The following is a 27,475-nucleotide window of genomic DNA, read 5'->3' on the forward strand; positions in this document are numbered from 1 at the left end:
CAACCGATGGCTAATGCTGCAGCAGCCATTTTGGTTTAAGAGGCAAACCTTGAAAATTGAGTTTCTTGGTGGAATCAACTAGATGGAAGGGTTCTGGAACCCTGAGGAATCTGTGGAGTGTAGCTCATACTATTAAAGGTACATTGCCTACCTGATATTTACATAAGAGAGAAATACGCTTCTATCTTGTTAAAGCTACTATTGTTCCAGGTCTCTATTACAGCTGAACTTTACCTTAAAGGACATACTATGGCACAACAGGAAAGATTTGAAACTCTGAAAAATAATACAAGTCAATATGCCCTGCTTCCTACAGAGCCTTCCTTGCTCACTGCACTGTCCCAGGCATTTACAAATTGGTTGAACCATGTTTTTATTTTTTCCACCACCTCAAGGCCATACCATTTTTCTTTTTAATACACAGACCATGCCTTGCACAGAGTAAGTGTTCAATAAATATTTGTTGAATTGATCTTCCTGCTCAAAAAACAAAAAATGTCCTGCTTCCAGACTGATTCAGAGCCACGTCATAAATTAATGGCAAAAGGCCTTCTTACTTGTCTCTCCAAAAGTTGTGACCCCAGTGTCCACAAACATCTTCAATCCCGGTCTTCACGTGATCAAAAAACTAAAACAGAAAAAGCAGGCTGATTAATTTTACCTCAAATCCGTCATTTCCATTTCTATTTATAAAACTTAGGAATTTCTATTTACAGAAACTCTAATTCTTATTTCTACTTATATTTGTAAACATTTCATCTACAGAAATTCTAATTATAGAAATTTCTCTTAATATCAAGCTTAAACTTCAAAGACCCTGACAGTTTTTGCTTTTTGTTTATTTGAATAAACAATAAAACAACAATTCATCTTCGAACAAATTGATGCTTGTCATATCAATCTTAGGCAATTCGTAGATTATTTTTCTCATCATGTATATGTATGGCTGAGTCGCTTTGCTGTGCGCCTGAAACTATCACAACGTTGTTAATCGGATATACTACAATATAAAATAAAAAGTTAAAAAACAATAAAACAGCCTGTTCATAATTTTGGAAAATATGAAATATGGTAATAATTTTCCAGTAGAAACATTTCAGGTTGAAGGAAGTGATACTCCTGTACTCCTGGAGGAGTGTAGCCTCCGTGGGGCTGTGTTCATTCTACCCCCAATTCACGCCCTTCTGGGTCCACCCCCTACCCTACCCCCTCACCCTCTGCCAGCTACCTCTTCAGGAAATGAGCGCCATGGTGTCAAGCAGCCTGACTTAATCCAATAATTTTCCCTCTGACCATTTAAATTGTTACACTATGGATACATTCACACCTACCCGGCAATGGATTTCCTCACTGACAGCTTGCTGTTTCTTATTGGACCTCTTAACATCAAGGAACTCCACCAGCGGTCGGATAGTTATTCCCTGCACAGAAGAACAAGGTGGGGAGGGGAAACTTCTTGTCAAATTCAAGAATAACTTTGATTCTCCTAAACTTTGATAACTGACAGAAGATACCCTGCCCCCAAGACTTAACACAGCATATGTAACATTTTGTTACTTTTCTTCTTCCTCTCTAACAGCTGGCCTATTTTCAGAGGGCCATGTCCCCAAACCTGCTACTAGAAGCAAAACAGTGGACAGAATGCAAGGAATTTAAAACATATTTCTATGTAATTCTAAGAAATAGAAAAAGAAAGCAATTCTAAAAAATAATAAAGTATTATCCAGTTCAGAGGAATCACCTACTTGTATTATTCATAGAAAACATCTCAATGATTCATTCATTCATCTATTAAACAATTTTAATTGAGCTTTTATGGCGTACATGTCGGCAGCTTGGGCATTTGGGACACAGGCATGGCTAGTTAAGGACCTCAGCTCAAGGACTTCGTAGTCTCATGAGGAGAAGGATAGGCACAAAACCAGTTACAAAGTAGGCACAGGAGGAAGGAGAGAGATACACAGGGAACGGGTCAAGGAAGGCTCTGCAGAAAGGGAACCCTGGATCAGAGTCTTACAAGATGTTGAAAGCAGAACCTAGCAGAGACCTAACAGGAGCACAGGACCAGCTGTGAGAAAGGACCCAGTGTGGGTTTGGGCATGTTCACAGGGCACTTGGGAAACGGAGAGAAACATAAGCTATTTAGTAAACCAGGGAGAGAAAAAAATCCTTAATACAATAAAAAATATCTGCCAGAGATCTCTAGTGAACATCTGACTTAATAATGAAACATTAAAAGCATTTCCATCAGAAGTAGGAACAACAAGGACACTCCCAACCTCTTGTGCCACGATGCTTGTCCCGGTCAGTGAAACAGCAAGAGACAGAGGGGAAAGCAGAGACACTGAAAATAGAGTGACAAGGCTTTTGTTGCTCAAGGACGACCTAGTTTTTGTCCTAAAAACTCTACAACAATCTTTTTTCATTTAAAAATAACAAGAGGGTTTCCCTGGTGGCGCAGTGGTTGAGAGTCTGCCTGCCAATGCAGGGGACACGGGTTCGAGCCCTGGTCTGGGAGGATCCCACATGCCGCGGAGCAACTAGGCCCGTGAGTCACAACTACTGAGCCTGCGCGTCTGGAGCCTGTGCTCCGCAACAAGAGAGGCCGCGATAGTGAGAGGCCCGCGCACCGCGATGAAGAGTGGCCCCCACTTGCCGCAACTAGAGAAAGCCCTCACACAGAAACGAAGACCCAACACCGCCAAAAATAAATAAATAAATAAATTTTAAAAATAACAAGAAAATTTAGTAAAGTTACTAAACATAAAAAGAACATACACAAATCCATCCCATATACTAATTTTAAAAAAAAACAGAATAAACACCTACAAAATAGCAATGAAACATACATGTATAGTGAGAGAGAGAACGGGAGAGAATATATTTAATACTAGTATATGCTACTATATTATATATTATACTATATGGATACTAAATACATATATATATATATATATACACACATACTTTTATACTCTCTACAGAAGTATATAATACAGTATATAATCCTATCATGAAATGCAAAAAAAGCCTTTACAAAGAGAACTGTAAAATGTAATTAAAGGATATTAAAAAGATTTGAGTTTGAAAAAGACACACACAGTTCCTAGATGGGATTAGTTAACAATATTATGATGGCAGTTTTATCTCAATGTATGTGCAATACAATTTCGATAACATATTCCAAAGGATTTTAAAGAAACGTGAATATTTAAAAGTTGAGAAAATGTTCAAAATTAATCTGGAAGAGTAAATGGAACCAGAAAAATTGAGAGAAAGGAGAACGATGGGGAACTAACAGCTCCCAAAACAAACTATCGCTATTATGTTTAAAATTATGTGATACGGGCACTAAAATAGGCCAAGGGAGGAGGGGGTGACAACGCGGGGTCCAGGAAGATCCCCAAGTTTCTTGCCTGGTTGGTCGACGACTGCCACCACTCGGCATGAAGAATTCACGACCAGGAGGGATTACTGGATTTACGGGGAGGGGTGGATATGCTGAGAGACGCTCCCTGACACAACTGATTCCTCCTTCACCTCTCTGCATGTCTTTAAGAATGTTTCTGATAATATAAACTGTGACACACACACATTTTGTAAAGGAGGTCATTAATTTTGTTCCATCAGTCCAGCTTTGGGCATTTTTCAGCTTCACTTTCACTTTCTAAAACATGAATGATTTTGAGCAAGTTTGGCATGAGGCACCTTGTGTTCTAACTTGTAGGTCAGTCTGCCACTCTGAAATAACATAGGAGGTAACAGCCGTTTTCCAATCAACACATATTCTGTAATTTTTAACTTATGTAAATGAAAATAGGTGTCAACATGTGGTTTACAGTGATGGGTGATTTCACTGAGTTTCAGATTCCATGAAGCCTCTAGGTTAATAATAGCTCCAGGAAAAAAACAAAAAAAAATCAACAAAGTCAGTGCTATTTATAAAATGACACAATGTGTTCTGAGGATACTAAGTGTTGTTTCACATGCTCTTCTCTACCAGGTATTCATTCAGTGAACAATAAGTGAGCGCCTTATATTTGTAAGTATAGGACATAAAGGTAAAGGTGGGACATGGGGCCTGCCCGAGTCACTAGGCTGATTTCTTCCACTAGACGGATAACCTAGAACAAATAAAACAAAACTGATCTACTACGGGAAGCAAGTGTGGCCCAGTGCCCAGGTCAAGTCGAGTTTCTAAAAGTACAACATAATTAAGTTTATAATGAATAAAAGTATTGATGAGATGCAATGGTACATCTCATTTAAAGATACATATTTGTACCGATGAACCTATTTGCGGGGCAGGAATAGAGACACAGACATAGAGAAGGGACGTGTGGACACGGTGGGGGGGAAGGAGGGGCGGGATGAATTGGGAGATTAGGATTGACATAAATACACTACCATGTGTAAAATAGCCAGCTATTGGGAACCTGCTGTACAGCACAGGGAGATCAGCTCGGTGCTCTGTGACGACCTACATGGGTGGGATGGGGGATGTGGGAGGGAGGTCCAGGAGGGAGAGGATATATGTATACACATAGCTGTTTCACTTCATCGTACAGCAGAAACTAACACAACACTGTAAAGCCACTATACCCTGATAAAAAAATTAATTAATTACATTAAATTAAACCCCCAAAAGAAGTATTTGTTTAAACAGTTCCTTTTTAATAGTCCCCATTCTCTCTTAGAATTATTTGCAGTTGTCATGCTGTGCTCAAATGGAATTATTCGATAGGTTCTGCCTTACTTTCTCTCCCTCCCTTTGTTCGTTCCTTCCTCAATCCATCTATTTTGGAGGGAGAGTACATGGCATCCGAATGTCATATTAAGTTCCCCAAGCTGGATGTTATATTCTAAGAGCCTGGGTCTCTGGTTGGGGGACACAGAAAAAAAAAAAAAAAAGGAATACCTTTGAAAATGCACCTTATTTTATCACATTGCAAAATTCCTCATTTTGGTCACCCAGGGAGCAGCCTGACAAGGCTTAGAAAAACAGCTTGTTACCATCCATGTGGGTTAAAAAATAAAGAAACCCCTTCGTTTTCCATCAAACCACTGAAAAACATATTTGCAAAGCACAAGTTAAATTTTCACCCATTCATTTGGCTTTAGCGCAATAAACCCAACACCCCAGAGTCAGGCCTGGCAGAGGGGAGAACTGTTACACAGCAGCCCGGGAAGAATGACAGCGAGGTAAGCTTTCTTTTCTCCCTCCACCATCTCTGCTTTCTGCCCACCCCCACCCTTCTGCTCCCAGTAAAGTGAGAAAGAAAAAGGCACTGCTGCCTGATTAAAGAAGGAGCATCTTTGGGTCTGTTCTTTTGGAAGAAAATGATTTCTTTCATTTTTGTTTTTTTGCAATTAAATTTTGCAAAAAACAAAGGGGGGGGGTGAGGGCAGGGTGGGGGGAATGGCTTTCTATTTCTTTGCTGATTTAACAGGCAATTTCCAGAAAGAAGAAACTGTTTGAAGAAACTGTTTTCATTCATTAAAAAATATTACTCTCATTGCTATGCTATCCTATGTAAGGCTTTTTCACATTTCAAACTTGACCACAGAGATCATAAATCTGGTTGTGCACACAGTGTTTATTTTAGAATGGGGTAAATGGGATGAGAACCATAAAAGTATTCAAGGAAGAGCTTGTCACCTTGCAAGTAGGGTGACATGCAGACACATCAGTTTCGGACAATGACTTAACAGCAGATTACAGCACTAATCTAGGATGGAGGCAAAAAGAGGCTCCGCCCTTGGAATTCCAGTCAACCTGGCTCCCTGATGGACTTCTCCTTAACTACTCAATGAACTTCCGGAATTGTGAGGATCTGCCCTATAATTATAGGGACTAACTGAATAATAATAATTGGGCTCGGGGCTTCCCTGGTGGCGCAGTGGTTGAGAATCTGCCTGCCAATGCAGGGGACACGGGTTCGAGTCCTGGTCTGGGAAGATCCCACGTGCCGCGGAGCAACTGGGCCCGTGAGCCACAATTACTGAGCCTGCGCGTCTGGAGCCTGTGCTCCGCAACAAGAGAGGCCGCGATAGTGAGAGGCCCGCGCACCGCGATGAAGAGTGGCCCCCACTTGCCGCAACTAGAGAAAGCCCTCGCACAGAAACGAAGACCCAACACAGCCATAAATAAATAAGTAAAATTAAAAAAAAAAAAAAAAATTAAAAAAAAAAAAATAATAAAAATAATTGGGCTCTGAAATACATTGAAAGGAATTAAGTTTTTCTTTCTGCTATTATCATTTTACTTAATGTTATAATGCAAACAGAGCAAATCATCAGGTTAAAACCTTGCATCAGGTATTGTGTTTACATACATATTTCCTCTCTACTGCCTGGGAGGGAGGTACCATGGTTCAGATCTTACAGCAAAGCAAACTGAGGCTCACAGATCCTATTAAGAGCTGGGCCAGAACACTAACCCAGAACAGCCTACTCCAATGTCTGTGCTTTCTACTGCTGGATTCTACCCTGCCTCAGTCTTGAATATCATTTTAAAACAAGAGAGATAGCTTATATTTTCTATATCATTACCAATCTTATTTATATGACAATGAACATACACGTCCAAGGAATCAGAATCGTTTACTCATTCACTATTCTCCAAGCAAGACTGTTTTCCGGGAAGATGTTAATGGCTTCATCAAGAGGCTACTTTCTCTAATTATCAACGTGATTCAAGGAACGTTAAAATTCTCATTATAAATCTTAGTATCAAATAATAAGCCACGCGTCACAGGAAATTCTGCTTTAGAAGATGGTGCTAACTCAAGAGTATCAGGATGGAAGTATTAAAATATTTCCTACAAGAAATATTAAAATAAGAGGGAAAGGCATTTTAATGTTTAATGATAGGTCCATCAACATAAAAGTTGTCACTTGGAGAAGAATGCATCGCTATTGATCAGAAGGCAAAATTGTATGCATGGATGATAATTAGTTATTTCTACTATGTTTGGAACCCACTAAGTCTCTCCTCCCAGGCTCCTTTCCCTGAGTCCCCTAATAATGGATGTATTCTGGAAAAAAGAACCTTTCTGAAGGCAGCGTGTGTGTATTTGTGTGTTTGTGCATGTGTGTGTTCATCGTCTCCTAAAGACCAGTGGGGGATAGGAAATGGGAAGGAAAGAGGTCAGGTCAAGGACCCAAGTGATAGCCATTAGTCTCCAGTCTTTGCACACAGAGGGGGGATGGGGCAGACAACAGCGAAGGGAAGGGAACAGGAGGTGTGGGACCACACAATTCCTCTTCCCATGGGCGTCACAGTGCGTGTCGCAGGGTCATCCTTAAACCTAATCAGGACAGAAGACTGTCCACGGGGCATGCTTGCAGATGCCGAATATTGACCCCAAAAAAATCTCCATCACTAAAGGGTTAACTTGATACGTTTACCATACCAAACAGAGCCAACACAACTATTTTGTTTGTTGCCACTACTCTTTTTAATTTGTCGCATTAAAAACTTTCTTGGGGCTTCCCTGGTGGCGCAGTGGCTGAGAATCTGCCTGCTAATGCAGGGTACAAGGATTCGAGCCCTGGTCCGGGAAGATCCCACATGCCGCGGAGCAGCTAGGCCCATGAGCCACAATTGCTGAGCCTGCGTGTCTGGAGCCCGTGCTCCACAACAAGAGAGGCCGTGACAGGGAGAGGCCCGCGCACCGCGATGAAGAGTGGCCCCCGCTTGCCACAACTAGAGAAAGCCCTCGTACAGAAACGAAGACCCAACACAGCCATAAATAAATAAATAAATAAATAAATAAATAAATAAACTAGGTGTTTAAAAAAAAAGAGTGAAAAGAGCAATTTATTAACAAAAAAAACTTTCTTAATCAGTGTTAACTATTGACGTACACAGTGTTCATCCAAAGTGGGCGTGCAGTCTTCTAGTATGGGGAATCAAAACTTCGCTTAGACCTTACGCCTGAGTTACGATCCCAAAAAGCCAAGATACGAAGTGTGTAAAAATGACACCTTATATTAACCACCTGTACGCATACATTCAATGAACAACAGTATACATTTATTGTAATATTTTTCTTTTTCCTATGTGATGTTTGTTCTGAATGCAGAAGTGCAATGTTAGGTCTGTCGAATCTAATAACTAAACAACCTGAGCTTGCATTTTGCATGTCCTCTCTGGAATTACATCTTTTTATTCAGTCTTTTTTTTAATCTCACTTTACAAGGCATAGACCCATGGGGTTGGGGGCACGGGGCTGGTTTTACACTATGGATATTTGTGTAGACATAACGGCCGATAGATTCATCTCCAAATGACCTGGTTCTTAGTTGCTCTAGACTGACATGCTTCTATTTTTGTATTTGATACTCAGATGTGACACCTTGATCTCTGAGAGCCTGGAGAAGAGTCCAGAGCATTGACTCAGGCTGGGCAGGGCTTTCTGTGGGGCGTAAGGACAGGGCAGCTGGCTTGGGAAGAGGCAGAGAGTGACTCCCAGGCCTGACTTGTCCCCCTCAAGCACTCTGCCCCAGGCTGCTCCTGAGACACTAAAGCGCTCAAGGCAAAATGGATTCACTTTCTTTTTCAAATTCTTTCCCATTTGGGTTTTCACATAATATTGAGCAGAGTTTGAAAAACAATTTGTGTCATTAACGAAGGGCATTTGTTATACTATCCTCTTTACACTTAATGTATGTCTGAAAATTTTCCTTAATAAAGTTTCTAAAATGTCAAAAAAATACAAAGAGAAGAAGAACAGGCAAATGAGCAAGCACATTAGTGGTTGCCAGGGGTTGGGCGAAGGGAAGGGAGGAGAATGACTGCCTAATGGGTATGGGATTTCCATTTGGGGTTACGAAAAAGTTCTGGAGCTAGATGGTCATGATGGTTGCTCAACATTGTAAATGTATTTAATGTCAATGAATTGTACCCTTTAAAACTGTTACAATGGTAAGTTTTATGTTATGTGTATTTTACCACAATAAAAAAAACTGGGTTGAAAAAAATAGAGAATAGAGACATGTATATGCAGAACTGAATCACTTTGCTGCACACCTGAAACTAACACAACATTGTTAATCATCTCTACTCCAATATAAAATGAAAAGTTAAAAAAAATGGATTCCCTTCACAACGCTGCCTCAGACGTGTGAGACTAGCTAATCGGATGCTTGTTCCAAGGTTCCTGCAAACACACAGTGAAAAGATGAAGGCAGGGAATCTGCTTAATCTCTCCACCCCTGGGGCGCCGTCTCCCTGCGTTGAGAAACTCAAACCAACCTGGGATGCTTGAACCAAACTAGTATGTGTCCCTCTAACTGGAACTATCCCTAACCGTAACCGGGTAATACTGTCTTCTCTCTCGGGGGGGGTCAGCAGAGCGCCCCGCAGTTCTGAGCTTGCCTCTGGAGTCGGGGTCCCGGGCTCACCCCCAGCCTCCATCATTCACCAGCCTCTGCCCCTTCTCGCCATCTTGCGTGATCACTGCTCTGGGTCCCACACTGCCTTTCCCACTCGTACCCTTTCCTCTTAACAGCCTCTTCTCACAGCGGCCAGGGGCTCCTTCTACCAAGTAAGACACATCACGCTTCTGCCCCAAACTTGGATGCTTCCGTTTCACCTGGAGAGGAGCCAACGTCCTGACACTGGCCTGACGGCCCCCGCTGGCCCCCGCCAGTCCCATGTGACCTAGGACTCCTCCGGACTCTCCCTCACCTCCTCTGTCCCAAACCACACTGCCCTCCAGCTGCCACGTGGGCCACGTACACACCGCCTCCAGACCTCTGTCTTTAGTCCCATTTGCCTGGAATGTTCTTCGGCTCAGCTAATCCTTTTACCCCCCTGCAAACCTTTACTCAAGCATGTTTTTCACCGTGGCCTTCCACGCGACTCTTCCATCCAGAATTGTAACCGTACTCCACCCTCACCAGGCCTGAGCCCTACAACTTCCTACAGTCCAGCGTCTCTCACCCTCTAACAGACTCTAATTCCCTCACTTACTCTGTTTACTTTCACTGGAATGGAGGCTTTGCAGGGTCGGGGATATTTCTGGGTTTTGTTCACTCTTGGATCCTAAGCACCCAGAGCCACTGTCGGGCATACAGAGGAGCCCCAGACATAATTTCTAAATGACGATCTGCAGAACAGAATCCCCTAAGGGCTGGATAATTAACTTCAAGGGGCTGATTAACTTGCAAAGTCAGGATCTTGACCCAGACCCACGCCCTCCTACCACAGCTCTCCACCTCCCCATATTAAATGTGTAGTCACCCCTCCCATCGTTTCAAGGGACGCACAGCTCAGCAGTGAACCCACGTCAAAGAGCTGCTGGGAGGTCATCGCAAAACCAGCATTTAACGAGCACACTTACTTGGTCAGAGAGGAAGACAAATGCCGAGGATTAGCAAGTGCAGCTCATAAATTTCCAGGAGGGAGCTCAGCTCACACAGCTGAGTTTCCTTAAATAGTAATTCTTCTGTGTCAGCCAAGTGACCAAATTGGACTCGCTCAGGCCCCTGCACAATCCAGTGACGTGAGGAAACACCATTTTCCCTCGTGTCCTAACTACCTAAGCCTCAAGATACCTTGGCATCATGTAAAAGGAGTTCACGATGATCGCCTGAGTGACCTTGGTTCCTCCTGATAAAGGGAGAGACTTTGCTGGGAGACTGAGCTCTACTCACCAGGATGAAGACAGTGAAGAATATGACCACTATCGCCGCCGTGATGAACAGCTTTTTCCGGGGAAACACGGCAGCAGGAAGGAGAAACACCAGCGCGAAGCAGATGGCCCCGCGGAGCCCACCGTAGGCAATGATGAACTGGTCCTTGAAGGTCAGGGGAATCGTGCGGAACCAGTTAATGACCTGAGTCAGGACAAAGACACCTGAGAAGAAAAACAAAACCAAAGGAAACAGACTGTGTGAGGCCAGGACACAGGAACGTGAAGACGCATTTTCTGGGCTTCTGTTTCAGGGCAAAGTATTTCAGAACAGGTCCCTTTCCTACCATCCTGCCCGCATTCCTCCTCCTGGCTTGCATCACTGGGCTCTTGGAATCAGAGACGCCAAGAGAGGTTAATTCCACTTAAAGCAAACACGTGAAGATACTCCGGGGAGGAAAGAGTATGTCAGGATGAGGGGAGAGGAGGAGAAGGAGGAGAAGGGAGAGGCCGTGGAGAGTGAGGAGGTGGAGGAAGGAGATAAGAAAGACAAGAGCCCAAGACGAAGAAGAGAAGCAGCGGCAGCAGCCACAAAGGGAAGGGGCAGGAGGAAGGGCCCATCTCTCCACGCGCGACACCCAACGCTCATGCAGGAGACACGTGCTCATTACCCAGCGCCCTCCAGATCAGGCAGAAGGCCAGGGTGAAGCAGACGAAGGCCCAGTTCCATTCGTGGTTCTTCCCGACGGTGGACACGCCCATGAAGATGAAGATCAGGGTCTCGCTGACGCTGCTCAACATCTTCATGAAATACTTGATGGTCGTGTAGGATTTCTGAGACACGTTTTCTTCCACGTACTTATTCATGGTCATTGCGCAAGCTGTGATTCTACAAGAAGAGAGGCAGCCTCAATTGAAACAGGACGAGGGTCCCAATCAGAACATGAGTCAGCACTTAGCTAAATGGTGGCTCGACCCTTCCACCCGCGCCTACAGCACCATTGACTGATTTTTGTAAGTGAATGTGATTTGCATCCTTGGAAACCCTACTGTCTCTGGAGGTCTTCGTCGATACCCATGGCTCCAACTGCCCGGCTCTACACAGCTTTCCAGCCTGGGGATGTGGACTTAGGCACCATCACCTATACTGCCAGTATCACAAATATAGACAAACAAGTCCATAATAAACTCAAAACCCATCATCTTCCTATAAAGCCAGTTCCATCTCCTCTATTCCTCTAGGGCCCCAAATGCTAAGCTATCGCTTAAAATCCTAAGCTTGAAACTAGGGTCACATTGGAATTCTCTCTGCATCTCCTTGCTATCCCCCTCACCATCTTACTGGTCACCAATTGTTTTCTAACCCTCATCCTGAATCTCTTGGACCCACCCACTCTTTTTTACCCCGACACCTTAGTTCCGGGTCTCATTTCTACTTATCTACGACATCCACTTCTGGGAAATTCAAAACGTATTCACAGGCTCTGAAAATTCCTAGTGGAAAGAAACAGTTTTGCTTGTTTTCCCAGCACTTCCAAAACTCTGGGACCACACAGCTCTTCATGTCCCTTTCCCTTGACATCTATTCTTTTTTTAACTTTTTATTTTATATTGGAACATAGTTGATTAACAACGTTGTGTTAGTTTCAGGTGTACAGAGAAATGATTCAGTTATACATATATATATGTATCTATTCTTTTTCAAATTCTCTTCCCATATAGGTTGTTATAGAATATCGAGCAGAGTTCCCTGTGCTATACAGTAGGTCCTTGTTGGTTATCGATTTTAAATATAGTAGTGTGTGAGCTTCCCTGGTGGTGCAGTGGTTAAGAATCCGCCTGCCAATGCAGGGGACACGGGTTCGAGCCCTGGTCCGGGAAGATCCCACATACTACGGAGCAGCTAAGCCCATGCACCACAACTACTGAGCCTGCGCTCTAGAGCCCGCTAGCCACCAACTACTGAGCCCGCGTGCCACAACTACTGAAGCCCGTGCACCTAGAGCCCATGCTCTGCAACAGGAGAAGCCACCGCAATGAGAAGCCCGTGCACTGCAATGAAGAGTAGCCCCTGCTCGCCGCAACTAGATAAAAGCCCGTGAGCAGCAACAAAGACCCAAGGCAGCCAAAAATAAATAAATAAATTTATAAAAAATAAGTAAATATAGTAGAATGTACATGTCAATCCCAAACTCCCTAACTATCCCTTCCCCCACCCTTCCCCCCGGTAACCGTAAGTTCCTTCTCTAAGTCTGAGTCTGTTTCTGTTTTGTAAATAAATTCACTTATCATTTTTTTTCAGATTCTGCATATAAGCAATATCATACGATAGTTGTCCTTTTCTGTCTGACTTCACTCAGTATGATAATCTCTACGTCCATTCACATTGCTGCAAATGGCATTATTTCATTCTTTTTGATGGCTGAGTAATATTCCATTGTCTATATGTACCACATCTATTATAATACCACACCTCTGCACAGTCTGGGGAAGGAAGGGCTCAGGATGCAGCCCAGACTCCTAGGTTGGACGCCCGAAGCTCTGCACACTCTCCCCTCAGTGACAACTCCAGGTCCCCCGACCCCCAACCCTCTCTCCACTGAGCACCCAGCACATACTCAATGGTCTGTAATTTCCCAAAGGGGCCCTGCTCTGTGCTGTCTTCTTGGCTGGAATGTACCCCTGGCCAACTCAAAGGCCACCCACAGGGGGAAATTTAGTATGAGCTGGGTGATAGCTCATACCAGCCTCCCTCTAAGGAGACCCAGTTACTAGAAATTACCAAAAAGGCATCATTACCCAAGGGTGCTGTAGAATGAAACAGGACAGAGTCTGAGTGAGCCACCCACCTTCCACTGAGCGATAACCGTGCCATGAGCTAACCGCTGGTCATGATCTGTGAAGTTTCCCACCTTCTCAGAGCTCTAGAGCTGCAATGACCCTACGAGCTTTCCCCCAACCCCCTTCAACCACGGCACTTAGTCTCCCTTACCCTGAGATGTCTGATGTTTTACCAAAATCTTCCTACTGTGAGCATAAGGATAAGTAGAAGAATGAAAATCTAAGGGCCTTCTGAGTTGAGACCTAAACAGGTAACCATGAATATATCTCACTGCAAGGAACAGACCTGTTCCTTCCATAGAAAACATGTATATCTATTCTGTGCCCCCTACGAAAACAAAACAAAGACACCACCAAGCCAAGGACCGTGCATTTAGCCTCAACGTCCCTGCCCACAGATTGAGCAGGTATTTCTTTCCGATTTATATGAGTGAGGAATGCATAATTCCTGTGGCTCCTCAAACAAAGAGAACCTTATTAAATGGGCCAGTAAAATTCAGCAGCACAAACACACAGCAGAACCTGTGAAGAGCTGAGGGCTTATCTAATAAGAGTCCATGTCTACAGAGCCTCCACTCTGCCAGGGACGGTGCAAACGCTTTGTATGAGTTATGTCAGTCAACCTCCTCACAAGCCTCTGAGGCAAGTGCTGTCATGGTTCCCATTTTACGGATGAGAGAACAAAGGCAGACAGAGGTCCAGTGGCTCAAGGTCACACAACTAATTGATGGTGGTGCCAGGATTTTAACCCAGGCAGTCTGACTCAAAGCCAGCGCTGTTAGGGACCTACCTCTCGCTCTTCCTGAGCTCTCAGTGAGCTCGATTATCCCTGATGAAAGTGAGGTCCTCCTCCCCTGCCAGGCCCGTGTGCATCCTTTCCCAAGCACAAGCCTCTTTCATTGGTTTCCTATGGCTGTGGTATTAGCAAATACTTAGTGGCTTAACAATAACACAAGTTTATCACCTTACACTTCCAGAGGTCATAAGTCCAAAATCATTTTCATTCTCTTCTTGACCTGGGGCTAACGTCAAGGTGCTGACAGGACTGTGTTACTTCAGGAGGCTCTAGGGCAGAATCAGTTCCTTGCCTTTTCTACTTTCTGGAGGCTGCTTACATTCCGTGGCTCGTGGCCACGTCATGCCGACCTCTGCCTGCCTGGTCCCATCTCCTCTGACTCTGACCCTCCTGCCTTCCTCTCATAAGGGACCCCTGTGATTTCATCCAGCCCACCTGGATAATCCACTGTTCTCTCCCCATCTCAAGACCCTAACTTGATCACATTGGCGAAGTCCCCTCTGCCATGCAGGTAACATATCCCCAGGTTCTGGGGACTTAGACCTTTGGGGGCCATCGCTCAGCTGGCCACAGTGTTATTGGCACTCACCTCCCTTGTGTGGTGGCCACGACCAAGGGCACGTCCCCCGTGGGCACGGCCAGGGCTGCTTACCTGTGCCTGGTGACCAAAGCTAGCGGAAGCTCTGTCACACTGGCCTGACATGAAAGCCTGGACCCTCCCCCAGCACAGCGGGCAGTAGACACTGCGGACCACAGTGGCAGGTGGCATCACTGCCAGCACCACCTGAATATAAACCACTCGTTTACAGCATTTCTGAACATTTTCATCTTTCATATTTTGGCTCAATTTTTTTAAATCAGACTTTAAAAAGTAAAAGTTGCCCAATACTAAGTAATGAGGGCAAAAGCCAGAAGAATCTGAATCATACTATGTTTTATGAAGAAAAGACACATACACAGCAGCACACACTAATGAACCTTCTTAAATGCTGCCAAGGTGAAAGTCTGTAACAAAACCAATAAGGGCCATCATTCCTTCTTGAATTCTCTTATCCCGTGCAGAAGATGCTTTAAAATGGTTTGACTATTAAGCATTTAAACTTAAAGACAAATATGGAGAATGATAAACACCGAAGTACCTACCACCTAGCTTTTTCCAATCACTTTTACTTTTAACAATAAAGCATCAGCTATAGAGTTGAAACCCCTACATTTCTCATACCAACCCTATTTCCCTCTGTCCCTCTTGGATTTTGATTTTTTGTTTATCATTCAAAAAGTGATTGTTAAAAGGCTAAAGAAAGTTGCTCTTGTGTATGTGCTAATTATTTCCCTCTGAGATCACGTTCACATCATTCACTGGGAAAAATACAAACCATACAGGCAAAATGTAATCTTCAGCTCGTTAAATGAGCAATTAAACAAAAATTTCTATTCAGAAATTATTGAAAACTATAGCTTTGATGTAGGAATAAAAAAATACATGAATTATACATGAATGTTCACGGGATCATTTTCCATTGCTTTGTATCCTTAACATGACACCAGAGCGATGCTCCTGTGTGCCAGACACCTCCCTGTAACTCAACACCACCTCCGAACAGCACAGGTGCGATCCTCCGGGGGAAAAACACCCTCAGCAGGTACCAGAGGCCCCAGAGCCCGGCAATGCCCTGTTCAGGAAACGCGGGTGTGTCTATGACGCGGATGCACCATACAGGCTGGGGACAAGTGTTTCAAGGTCGCGTTCTGGCCTGTCAGGTACAGCTCAGTACACACAGCCTCCAAGCAAAGGCCAGGAGGTGCTTCATCGCAAAGAGGGGTCTTGTTTGCTGTAGGATGCTCTAACCTACATCAAACCACCTCACCTTCAGTAACATCCTACGTACACAAAACTACAAATGAGTTAGTCTCCCTTCAGTTAGGGAGGGACACACAATAATACAGTCTCCCTGGAAGAGAGAAGAATAAAACCTTCCTGCCCCTTTCCTGGATCATCACCTATAGCTGACAGTATTAACCATCATCATAAGTTTGACTCTCCTTCATTTTTCTAAAAGAATTATGAGACGCTTCTAGAGCTGGGGACTGGTGCGGACTGGAGCCTTACTGGGTTTGGAGCTCGTGGCCAGCAGTGCCTTGGGTAGGAGGTCACGTCATAGCAAATCACAGTAGCACTGAAGCACGTACAGAGAGGGACGATTTCTTTCTCCACCAAAGAGAATTCATGAAACTTTCACACCTGAAGTCCACAGCCTCTCGCCCTCATTCTGAACATCAGCGTGATAATATCCACACCAAAATAATAACCAAAATAACTAGTGACATTTTAGAAAACTCTAGTTGAATTTCTTAACTCTAAAGCTCCTTCAAACATAAAACTATTGGCCTTCAGTATTCCCAGTCTGACCTTACTTTTATCAGCTCACGTCATTGAATCATCTTTCTCCCTGCTTTCCATGTAGGTCTCTCTGTCCTAATCTTCCAGTTTAGTTCATATGATCAGAAATAACAACTGAACATCAACCAATATTTTCTTAGCATCTACTCTGGGTCAAGTTCTGGGCTGGGATCTAGGAAGATGAAAGCAAATAAGAGGCAGCTTCTACTTTCAAGAGTTCGTGGTCTAAGAGGAGAAAGTCATGGAAAGGTAACTGTAAAACACAGCATGGCAAGTGCCAGAAACGGAGAAGGGGAAGGATGCTTCGGGAGCACAGGAAAGGAAATCGTTGCTTCTGCCACAAAAGAGGGGACATTTGAGCAGAATCTTCATGGGTAAGTGAGAGCTCCCTGAGCAGGAAGAAGAGGGAAGTGATCCAGGAAAAGAAGAGGACACATTCAGAGCCATGAAAGAAACGAACAGGTTGGTATATTCAGGGACCTGCAGAATTGACTCTGCTGCAGGGGAGAGAGAGGAAGAGAAGCTTAACAGGTGAGGACACGGAAGTCAGGGGCCAGGTAATGACATGTGACATAACTCTTACATGTTATGCTTAGGAGCCCATTGTATAGGCTGGTGGGGAAAATGAGAGATTATATCTTCCACCATGTAATTCATGTTTAATCTCCCCAAACCAACTGGAAGCTTCATGGGGGAAGAAGTGTCATCAATGCTTACCACAGGGCCTGGCACCTCATTAATGTGTTCTGAATGGATGATGACGCGGATCCAAGGATGGATTATTCATCGGAAAGGTGGTGTGTCACAGACAGATTTGCATTTTAGAAAGAGAACTCCGAAGGACATGTGGAGGACAGATCTGGAGGGGAAAGACCTAGAGCTTGGAGTCATTTTGTTTCCCACAGTGGTTTTTCGTTTGGTTTTCAAAATCCATTGCAGCACCTGGCCCGTATAACCTCCCAAAAAAGGTCTATGTTTGGACAGGGGTTAGGTTCCATTCCGTGGGACCACGTGGAGGTAAGGTTCATATAGAATTCACTGGGGCCCTCTGCTTTGTTATTATCTTGCCTCACATGGTGGTTTAACATAAATGTAGGGTGATTATCACCAATTTAGAGACGGAGAAGCTAAAGCACTATAATTAGCGGTTTTTACATTCACCAGCAATTGAGGTTTTCTTCATCACTGTATCACTCTCAATGCAGCATACAAAAAAATTCAGGCCAGCGAATACTGTCTCAACGGGCTTCCGGGGGAAAACAGACTTTCTATTCAGATAATCTGTCGCTGGACTATTTTCTGAATAGAAAATTCCAACAAACACTTTTATCTATAGTACTCCACGACTCCACCCTGGCAGCCAATGAATCGATGTTCACGTCTGTGGATGTTCACTTCCTTGCCACCAGAACCCACACTCTGAGAGAGCAGGGGCGACCCTTCATCCACAGGTAGCCTGGCTCCCTGCATGCAGTGGTACCAAGCGTACGTTCGCCTGATGCTGGCTGAGTCCACCTTAATGGAGATCCACAGCCCTTCACTAGGCAGTCGGCGGCATCTGTAGAACCAAAGGGAACGGCATCCATAAGGATGGCGGGCGGTGAAGGAAGATTTCTGGCTGTGAAGATAAAACATACACATACCTTGTCTGTGTTCACTTACATATGGTGTAGCCATGACTCAGTTAATTCAGTTTATAAATACTAGTGCTTTTATTTTTTTGAAGAGTGGTCAATTCTCTAATTTCGATTTCCACGTTAGACCTGTTCTGTAATCTGAACTGTTAAGAATTAGAACTGAGCTGACAGAAAGAATGTTGCAAAATTCTTTCATGCCTACTCCATGCCTGTGCGTGATCTTAAAAAGTATGGATTCAGCTGCAGGAAAATACAGCCCAAATAACAGTTGCATATTCTCCATAAAGACTTTGCCAAACATAAAAGCATACGCTACTAATCAGTGCCAAGCATTAGCAAAGATGAAGAACAATTAAAAAGCTTTCTCTGTATTGATTAAAGCCAGATCTGTGGTGACTCAGGGTACACTGTATGTTCTCAGAATAAAGTACTCACTCATGTGAGGTAAATTAATTATTCCAGGGCACGAATTTACTATACAATGGATTGCCTCTTCCAGAAAACTTGACAACCAAGAGAAAGTGAGTTTGACATATGAGAAAAATTTGTTTTAAATTCTTTTTCAAAGAAATATCCAACCACCAAAACTGAACAACCTTTCTTAAAATAGCAAAATGAAATAAATTCAAACAATTATAGATGCTTGATTATTCATGCAGTCTTGCCCATTTCATGGATTTTCCACATCTTGTGTTTTTTTCTACTTTAGATGCTTTCAATTCAGCTACTGTTTATAGCTCATTTCCTGCCTCCTAAAGCAAGCATGGTCTTGTGGAAAGAACACATAAGAGATCACAGCTCAGGGTCAAAAGTGTGATGAAACACAAGGCATCAAGGGACCCACGGCATCCACTGCCTCTAGTTGGGGACTGTTGACAAAGGCATGAGAGGCAGGAAGACTGGACCAAGAGCTTGCTGATGGAATTGAAGTTTTCCAGCTGGAGAATGCCTGGTGGGCATTGGGGGTGGGCTGCAGGTGGGACCTGGGTATGAGAAACAGCCACGTGACAACCTTGCACCAATGAGCATGCAGGGTGTTCTCAGGATTCAACAGGAGCACCAGGACCGTCAGCGGAAGTTGTTCTATTCTGGAAGCTCTCGCTGCTCCTCGCACGAGTGGCAGAGCAGTATTTCTAAAAGTACGGTTTGTGGACCACGTGATCATGAGAAGTCCATGGAAAGACGCAAATGCCAAGGCTCCCTCTCAGACCTACGGACTCAGACTCTCTGGCGGGGGCCCAGGATTCTGTATCTGTAACAACCTTTCCAGGTGATTCCTAAACACATCAAAGTTTGTGGAAACCAAGGGGGCACAGGCAGACAGTTCAGAGGGGGATGAATGAATGAGAAAAAGAGCTGACATTTGAATCCTGTTACTTAAAGATTTATTGGGGAGTGAAAATAAGGGCTAACATGAGATTTGAGGACTAGTGTGGATTTAATTACACTTTCCCACCTATTTTCCCTTCCCTTCCCTTCTTTCAAATTCCATTACTTGTACGTTCCCACCTTCTCTTGCCTGGACTATTGCACAGGTGCTTTCACCCTGCTGCCGGCCACACGTCCCCACCCTCCTGCCCAGACAGATTCCTCAGCCCTGGGGCGTCCAGTGAGCCTGACGCCATACCCTCCAGCTTCCACCCCAGAGTACTATTCAAATATTATCAGTGTCATACGGGATGGTGTAGAAGGGTTCAGAAGCTCTCCAATCACATATTCACTAGAAAGCAGAAATAAAGTGTGTCACCTCCCTGCTTATTACAGTTTCCAAGGGCTCCTGATAGTCTACAGAACAAGAAAGGTCAAGACTAGGCATCTGCTAGGGGTTGGGGGAAGGGAGGGATTGGGAGTTTGGGATTAGCAGATGCAAACTATTATATATAGGATGGATAAACCACAAGGTCCTATTCTATAGCACAGGGAACTCTATTCAATATCCTGTGATAAACCATAATGGAAAAGAATATGAAAAAGAATATATATATGTATAACTGAGTCACTTTGCTGTACAGCAGAAATTAACACGACATTGTAAATCAACTCTACTTCAATAAAATTTTTAAAAATTAAAAAAAGACTAGGTATCCGCCTCTCTCATCACCCTCGACTCAGTTCTTGGATGTAGCCCAGCAATTCACCTGCGAGGCTTCTGCCTCTACCCAGAATGCCCTTCTCTCCATCACTAGGGCTTCAACCCGGGGAGGCGGGGGGTCACCAGCCCCACCTCCACTGTATCATTTATATGCTTTATTATCAAGGACCGAGTTTTCCTTGACTTGTAGTCAACACAGATGGGAATGGCCATCTCCCCCCAAGTAAGTTTATGTTCACTGCTTTCTTCTGCTAACAGACTATTTCTTAAACCATAGGGCTGGTCATGTGACACAGTCTGATCCAATCACGGTTCTCCAAATCCCTGGGCCAATCACAATCCTTCCTTTGAAATTCCTTCTAACCGGGGCTGGCAGGGTAGATCTCTCTTTATAGGGACAGGGTTGTAGAGATATAGAACCCAATTTGTCTGTGACCTTTGTTTTGATGAGAAGGAAGTCATCACATAGAGGAAGACAAAGTTGAGAGAGAAAGACTGTCCAGGTGACATGGGAGTCCCTGGTCCCATCAACCCAAGGCCAAATCTTCAAGAATTTATTTATATGAGCCGACACATTCCCCCTTTATGGTGTAATCTGGTTTGATTTGGGTTTCCCTTACTAACCCAGAGGCTCCCTCTATTGCCTGAGCTGGGCTCCTGGTTACAAAGACCCCGGGTGACTCAAGTTAGACAGCTGGGGGTTAGCTGTGAGAGTGCAGTGGGAAGACAGACTCATGGCCCCTCGGGCCTGGGAACACTGAAGATGTCAGACCATGTGCGGTTGTGGAGAGGGGAAAGAGGCAGCAGAGAGGGAGGGCACACGAAGAGAAACGCTAGAGCATCAGAACGCTCCCAGAGTCTCCTGGCCGGGAAACCAAGCAAGGAAGGCTTGGGGTTCACACCAGGCTGGCTTCCTCCCCTGAGCAGGGAACAACCACACCAAGGGGGGGTTCCATCAAGGTCAAGGGGCAACAGGTTTTCCTTTGGGCAACTATCTGTTCTTGGAAGAGCAAAGCTTGACCCCCGCCCATAGCTGAATTCTCTGGTCTAATGCCCTCACAAAAGGAATGGAAATGTGATCTTAGTCGTGTGTCCAAAACCGTCATGCTCAGAAGTGCAAGCTGGGTGGTCACTGTACACTGTGTTTCACTATCAGTTTTCTGAAAATGTTTTCATTAAAACAGAAAAGGGAATTATTCTCGGAAATTATACCATATTTACATTTCTGTTTATAATCCTATTTTGCACCTTGGCCTACATATTACTAGAAAATAACTTTAGCCTTATTATTGCTTAGCCTTCAGAGTCTGAAAGACGAAAATGCCACTTTAAATTGTAAGCTCTAGACCAAGAGCAATGTAGTGATGACTTGATCATCAAATCATTTTCTACAGTATACTTGAAACACAGGCCAGCAGTAATATAATCATTTTCAGATAAAGACAAAGACCAGTCAAGAAGCAGTCAGAAAAGCAAAGTGATGGCAGAACCAAACAGCAAAAACTAATGGTGAGCTCTATAGAGCAAAGTTAACGGAGATATGATACAAGCCATATATGTAATCTTCGATTTCCTAATAGTCATGGTTAAAAATGTAAAAAGATGCTGGTGAAGGCAACTTTCATAATATGTTTACTTAATGCAACAGATCTAATACACTGTCATTTCAACATGCAAGCAATATAAAAAACATTAATGAGATATTCTACAATCTCTTCCTACTAAATCTTAAAAATCTCATGACTATTTTACACTTAGAACACACTTCAAGTTAGACTGGCCACATTTTAAGTGCTCAAAAGCCACATGTAGCACATGACCACAATAGTGGATTACACTCAGGAAAACAAAAAAAGTGGCAGTCCACCTGTTTTGTTCCTCCTTCAAAAAACCAAGCAAATACTGGAGTTTACCAGCTGAATCTATTTCATTAAAAGTTTAAACCATCAAAATAAATGAAAATAAGTTCCCGAATCATTTACACTAATCTGGGCAGGTACTGTGTGATCTCACGTATCTGGAATCTAAAAAAAGCAAAGTCACAGAAAGAGAGAGTCAATTGGTGGTTGCCAGGGGCTTGCAGCGGTTGTACGGGAAACAGGTAACAGTGGTCACAGGCTACAAACTTCCAATTATAAGATGAATAAGTTCTGGGATCTAAGGGGCAGTATGGTGACTGGAAAATCCTGGATGTGATGGTACATTCGATAGTACAGGCAGTTAACAATACTGTATTGTGTACTTGAAAGTTCTCACCACACACACACAAAGAAGGGTAGCTATGTGAGGTGATGAACGTGTCAGCTAACTTTATGGCAGTGATCCTTTTGCAATATACATATATTATCTAATCATCACGTTTTTACACCTTAAACTTACACAATGATGTGTGCCAATCACATCTCAATAAAGCTAGGGGGAAAAAAAGGGTTATCATTTCAAATCCCTTCCTGCCTTTTCTAGTCTTGCCCTGCAGGTGAGGCAAAATTATACAAAAGAAAACAAAAGATAGGTGAGTCACCATTAAAAATACAATACAGTTTTGTTTGTTTCTTTTTCACTTTTTTCCTGAATGTGTCCAGAAAATTAAGGGAGATACGATTGGTCTTTTTTCTATTATTTAACTAATTTCCTGCCTCAGTTTACTATCTTCCTCCCTTACCCACTGCCCCCATGCCATGTAGTGTTTGAGGTGGCCATATAAGGGGTTTTTTTAAATATTTTATTTTGGCAGTTTTGAAATACATACTGTTCTTCCACTTTCATAGGTTTGTTATTTTACAATTTGATTTAACTTAAATAGAACTGAATTGGTCACTGTAACAAACTCATTCTTTTTGTTTTGTTTTGTTTTGTTTTGCTGCACCGCGCAGCATGCGGGGTGCAGGATCTCAGTTCCCCGACCAGGGATCGAACCTGGGCCCCCTGCAGTAGAAGTGCAGAGTCTTAACCACCGGACCACCAGGGAAGTCCCCATATAAGATTTTAAAGAGGTCAGTTCTGACCAGTCAGAGCTATCGGTGAAGGCATACAGCAGCATCAAAAACAAAGCTTTTATTTGCCAAGACGATATAAGGTACAAAGAGACAGTGAACAACAGAGCACGAGACCCAGAGCCATAGACGGAAGCCTGCGTTATGGTCCCCTCTCTCCTTTCCCTCCAAACTCTACCTCCCTGCTGTTCTACGTGATGTGCGGGCATGCACAGACACCCCCCAGCACCTGGACTTAGCCCTGGTCTAAAGCGTCCTCTCTACCTGTCCTGCTCCAAGAGCCCCAGCTGGCCTGCAGTGAAGCTGGCTGCAGGATTAAGCCAATTCTTACGCAACTGACTCAGTCTTTAAATAGCCATTTCTTCTAAAAGAAAATTTCTTTTTGTTTCAGGGGAAGATGTGGGTGTTAGGTTAGGGGTGAATTTGAAGTTTAAAGCTCCAATTAGAAATAAGATGATGTGGTCTGCTCGCTCTCTGTTTTTTCAGGCTTTAAGACTAATTCAATTTACATGGAGGCCAGGCCAGAGACTAGGTGATAAATGATGACTTGTGTGCAGACTAGCATTTATCCAAGTTGTCTTATCCAGATTGTTTTGTTAAAGCTCCAGGTCACCTTCTCACACGGAGAAAAACATCCAGTAAACATGAGAAAAGGCTAGGGAAAATTAATAAAAGATACCTGTCTTACACTCAAAATAAACAAACCATCAAACGTGATGCTTTGGACCATGTTTTATGAATGTCTTGAAATGTCACGTGCTCTTTTCTTTTCCCCCACGTTTTGAGAAGACCAGTAAACGTGAACTAGTCATTCTGGCCTGTAGGGCTCTGGTTTCGTATGACTGTATCTTGAAGAGATGGTCTTCTAACTGCTACAACTGGTGGGCAAACCAGGAGCAACCAGAAGAAGAAGCTACAAAATGGCCAGCAAAAGCATGCCTTCTTATTGTTCTCAAAGTTTTCAATAGATGACAATCACCAATTCATACAAAGGAAAATAGGAAAGAAAGGGAACATGATCTTCACAGCTTCCGCAGTGACCGCTTCCATCCAGCAAGATCAGCCCTGCTCCTTGACTTTATCCCTGAGCCTGTCATTCTGGAAATTCCTGTTAAAGTCTCATTTTTAAAATGTCATTGAAAGGTGCTTGCTTTTATTGTTAGAGTGGATACTAGGACATATCCTGGACGGGCCTGTTAACTGGAGACCCAGGGCCCAGGCCTCACCCTACAGCCATGGTTTTTGCCCACCAGGGCCTCACTTTGCTCATTCATAAGATGGAACTGGTAATTACCATTTCCTACTTTCTTTGCAATAATGTTGCTAGAATAATTGAAACAGCAAATCGAAAATATTTTAAGTGCCCTCTAGAGAAGAAAGACTCAGGAATTATCAACCCATGAAAACAAAACTAAAGAATATTGGGTGCCTGCTGTCCTGTCAGAAGGAGGACTTGGCCATGTTCTTGTAAATTCGTAGAGCACAGCAAAGAGATATCAGTATCTCCCGGCAGGCTGCCGGCTGCTGTGGGGACCAAGCATCTCCCTCTTCAGGACGGTGGATTTTCAGCATCCCATGACTGGATCCCAGGGCAATGTACAAGGTGAGGACCAGAAAGGTGCCTGATGTCCACAAGGGAGAACAGAGTTCCAGCTCAGTTCATGTCGGTGTGGATCTGAACTTAGGAATCCCTTAGGCATCTGTTAGTGTCCTTGGGTATGGAGGATGATGGGAATCATTTTTGTTTTATCTCTGCACAGTTTTCTGAACATAAAGTTCAAAACACGTGAGCCAAGACACAAATTTCTAAAATCAATGCTATGAGTCCCCTCTCCAACCCCAACTATAGAGCTGTGATACTTGAAGGGTCCAATGCTATTGAGACGTGAAGGGTCTTGTTTAAGAGACTAGAAACTTTCCCTTAACTTTAGCTCTAGGGCTGTGGAAACGCACTCTGACGTAGGCACACGCACACACACACATGCACATGTACACACTTTCCCTACTACAACAACTTATCCCAGTATAGAAATGAGCAGAAAGATATTAGAAAATTAGGAAACAGGAACTTTCATCTACCCCCTAGTGTTTGAAGCTAAAACTCTCCTGAACACACAGGAAGATGTGGACACAAATAATTCCTTAACGTTAAATTAAGAATTGAAGTATTAGGAGAGGCCACAAAGGGGAAAGAAAACCTAAGACTGTCCAGAAGTCAGCTCTCCAAACAGCTTCTAAGACAAAGAACGAGAAGACAGATGGAACTCCACCTCCTATTAATTTACTTGTTGTCAGTGAAAATCATACCAGATCACAAGTTCATGACAAAAATCCAACAGCAGTGACAGTAGGCTTTGTGGATGCCAAGATACACTGCTTCCAACATCTTTCCAAAGAAATCAAAATGCTGGAATCCTGCCCAGTGCTTTCCTACCTACAACTAACACAACACTGTAAAGCAACTATACTCCAATAAATTTTTTTTTAATTTACATAGAGTAAAATTCACTTTTCTTTGGTATAGAGTTCTGTGAAGTGAGATAAATGCAAACAGCTGTAGAACCTTCACTACAATCAAGATATAGAACAGTTTCATCACTCCCACAAATTCTTTCATTCTGCCCCCTTCTAGTCAACCCTTCTCTTCATGTCTATCCTCTGGAAATCACTTATCTGTTTTGTCTCTATAGGTTTGCCATTCACAAAATATCTTATAACTGGAATCACACTGTATTTATCCTTTAGAATCTGAGTTCTCTCACTTAGCAATATATATCTGAGATTTATCCATGTTGTTGCATATGTTAATTAATAGTTCATTACTTTTTATTGCTGAGTGGGATTCCATTGTACACATGTACCATAATTTATTCATTCACCAGATGAAAGACATCTGAGTTGTTTCTAGGTTTTGGTGATTATGAATAAAGCTGCTGTAAACATTCACACACACACAAAAAAAAGACACTGCATTTTGAACCCAGACCCATCTTCTGCTCTACAGAAAGATGTTTCTTTTTCATCACACTTTTGTATCAACTACCTGCTCATTACATGATCTCATTCTAAGACAGGCTGCCCAAGTGTCCACCCAAGACAAAGCTGAAGCACAGGGGCATCGGAAAGGCATTAAGAAGAGGAAGGAAGAAGGCGAGAGGGATGGAGAAGTGGGAGAGAGGGGAGGACAAACCCTAGGAGGACCAGGTTTCACGCTCTACACTTACAAATTCAGAGAGAGGTGCTTCAACCCTTCTCTCAGCTCCCCAGCTGTCTGACCCCTCTGCCGATTTCCCTTTCCGTGTGGCTCCCATTTCTCTTAAACGAAAAGAGACTCTACTGAGCATGCTCAGAAGTCACGTGCCTTCACCCCCATTAACCTTAACATCTGCTTTTAAACGGTAAAAGAAGGCGCCATCAGCATGAAGTGCGATCGGAATTTCTACACTCGGTACAAGTTAAGTGCGGAACAAATGACGAGTTCTATAATAGAGGTGTCCGTGGATGTGCAATGTTAATTACGTCACGACACCGACGCCCTGGACCGACATCCTCCAGGAAGGACGGTGATTACAGCGTAGAAGTGCACACGATGCACTTCCCAAAGGGCGGACGTGCACGTCTGTGATGTACCCCATACAGGGACAACACACACGGTCAGGTTTTGAAGACCACGCTAATCACCCCACCTTAGGAAACAGGGTGTGACTTCTGAGAACAAACACACTACGACGGAAATCTGTCCCTTCGTTCGCTCTCACAGCATTAACAGGGGTACATGGTAAAATGCAAAAGTGTTTAAATCTCCTGGAATATTTCATGTAATTGTTAACATAATTTCAGTGCACTCACTGTGTGCTATGACAATGTTCATGTCAACGTAATAAAGGACTTTTCTGTGCACTAAGTTGTACGGTGAATGTTCACTTTGAAGTTGTGGACAAAGGTGAGGTTTTTCATCTGCCGACAAACCACAGTAGAGAACTACCCGTGCAGTTTCCCAGGAACACGTGGCCCCATTTGTCCCTGACGTCCTAATTCCCAGAGCAAGGAAAGCCCTGATCCCGTCTTTGCAGGA

At 43.6% G+C, this 27,475-nt stretch overlaps 1 protein-coding gene and 1 non-coding gene across 2 annotated transcripts in view; both read right to left on the bottom strand.

Annotated features, from left to right (window-relative positions):
- Nucleotides 1-27,475, bottom strand: part of SLC9A2 (solute carrier family 9 member A2) — an 87,590-nt gene that overhangs the window by 15,328 nt on the left and 44,787 nt on the right. The window contains exons 4-7 of the mRNA XM_007172119.3: nucleotides 11,312-11,529; nucleotides 10,663-10,865; nucleotides 1,332-1,421; nucleotides 558-628 (exon numbers count right to left, since the gene is read on the bottom strand). Coding sequence (XP_007172181.3) covers nucleotides 558-628; nucleotides 1,332-1,421; nucleotides 10,663-10,865; nucleotides 11,312-11,529 — 582 coding nt within the window. The remainder of the gene's footprint in view (nucleotides 1-557; nucleotides 629-1,331; nucleotides 1,422-10,662; nucleotides 10,866-11,311; nucleotides 11,530-27,475) is intronic.
- On the bottom strand, nucleotides 23,303-23,375 carry TRNAR-UCU (transfer RNA arginine (anticodon UCU)). The gene has a single exon. It is a non-coding gene; the product is annotated as a tRNA-Arg (tRNA).

Source organism: Balaenoptera acutorostrata, chromosome 12, assembly GCF_949987535.1.
Source record: "Balaenoptera acutorostrata chromosome 12, mBalAcu1.1, whole genome shotgun sequence".
NCBI lineage: Eukaryota > Metazoa > Chordata > Mammalia > Artiodactyla > Balaenopteridae > Balaenoptera > Balaenoptera acutorostrata.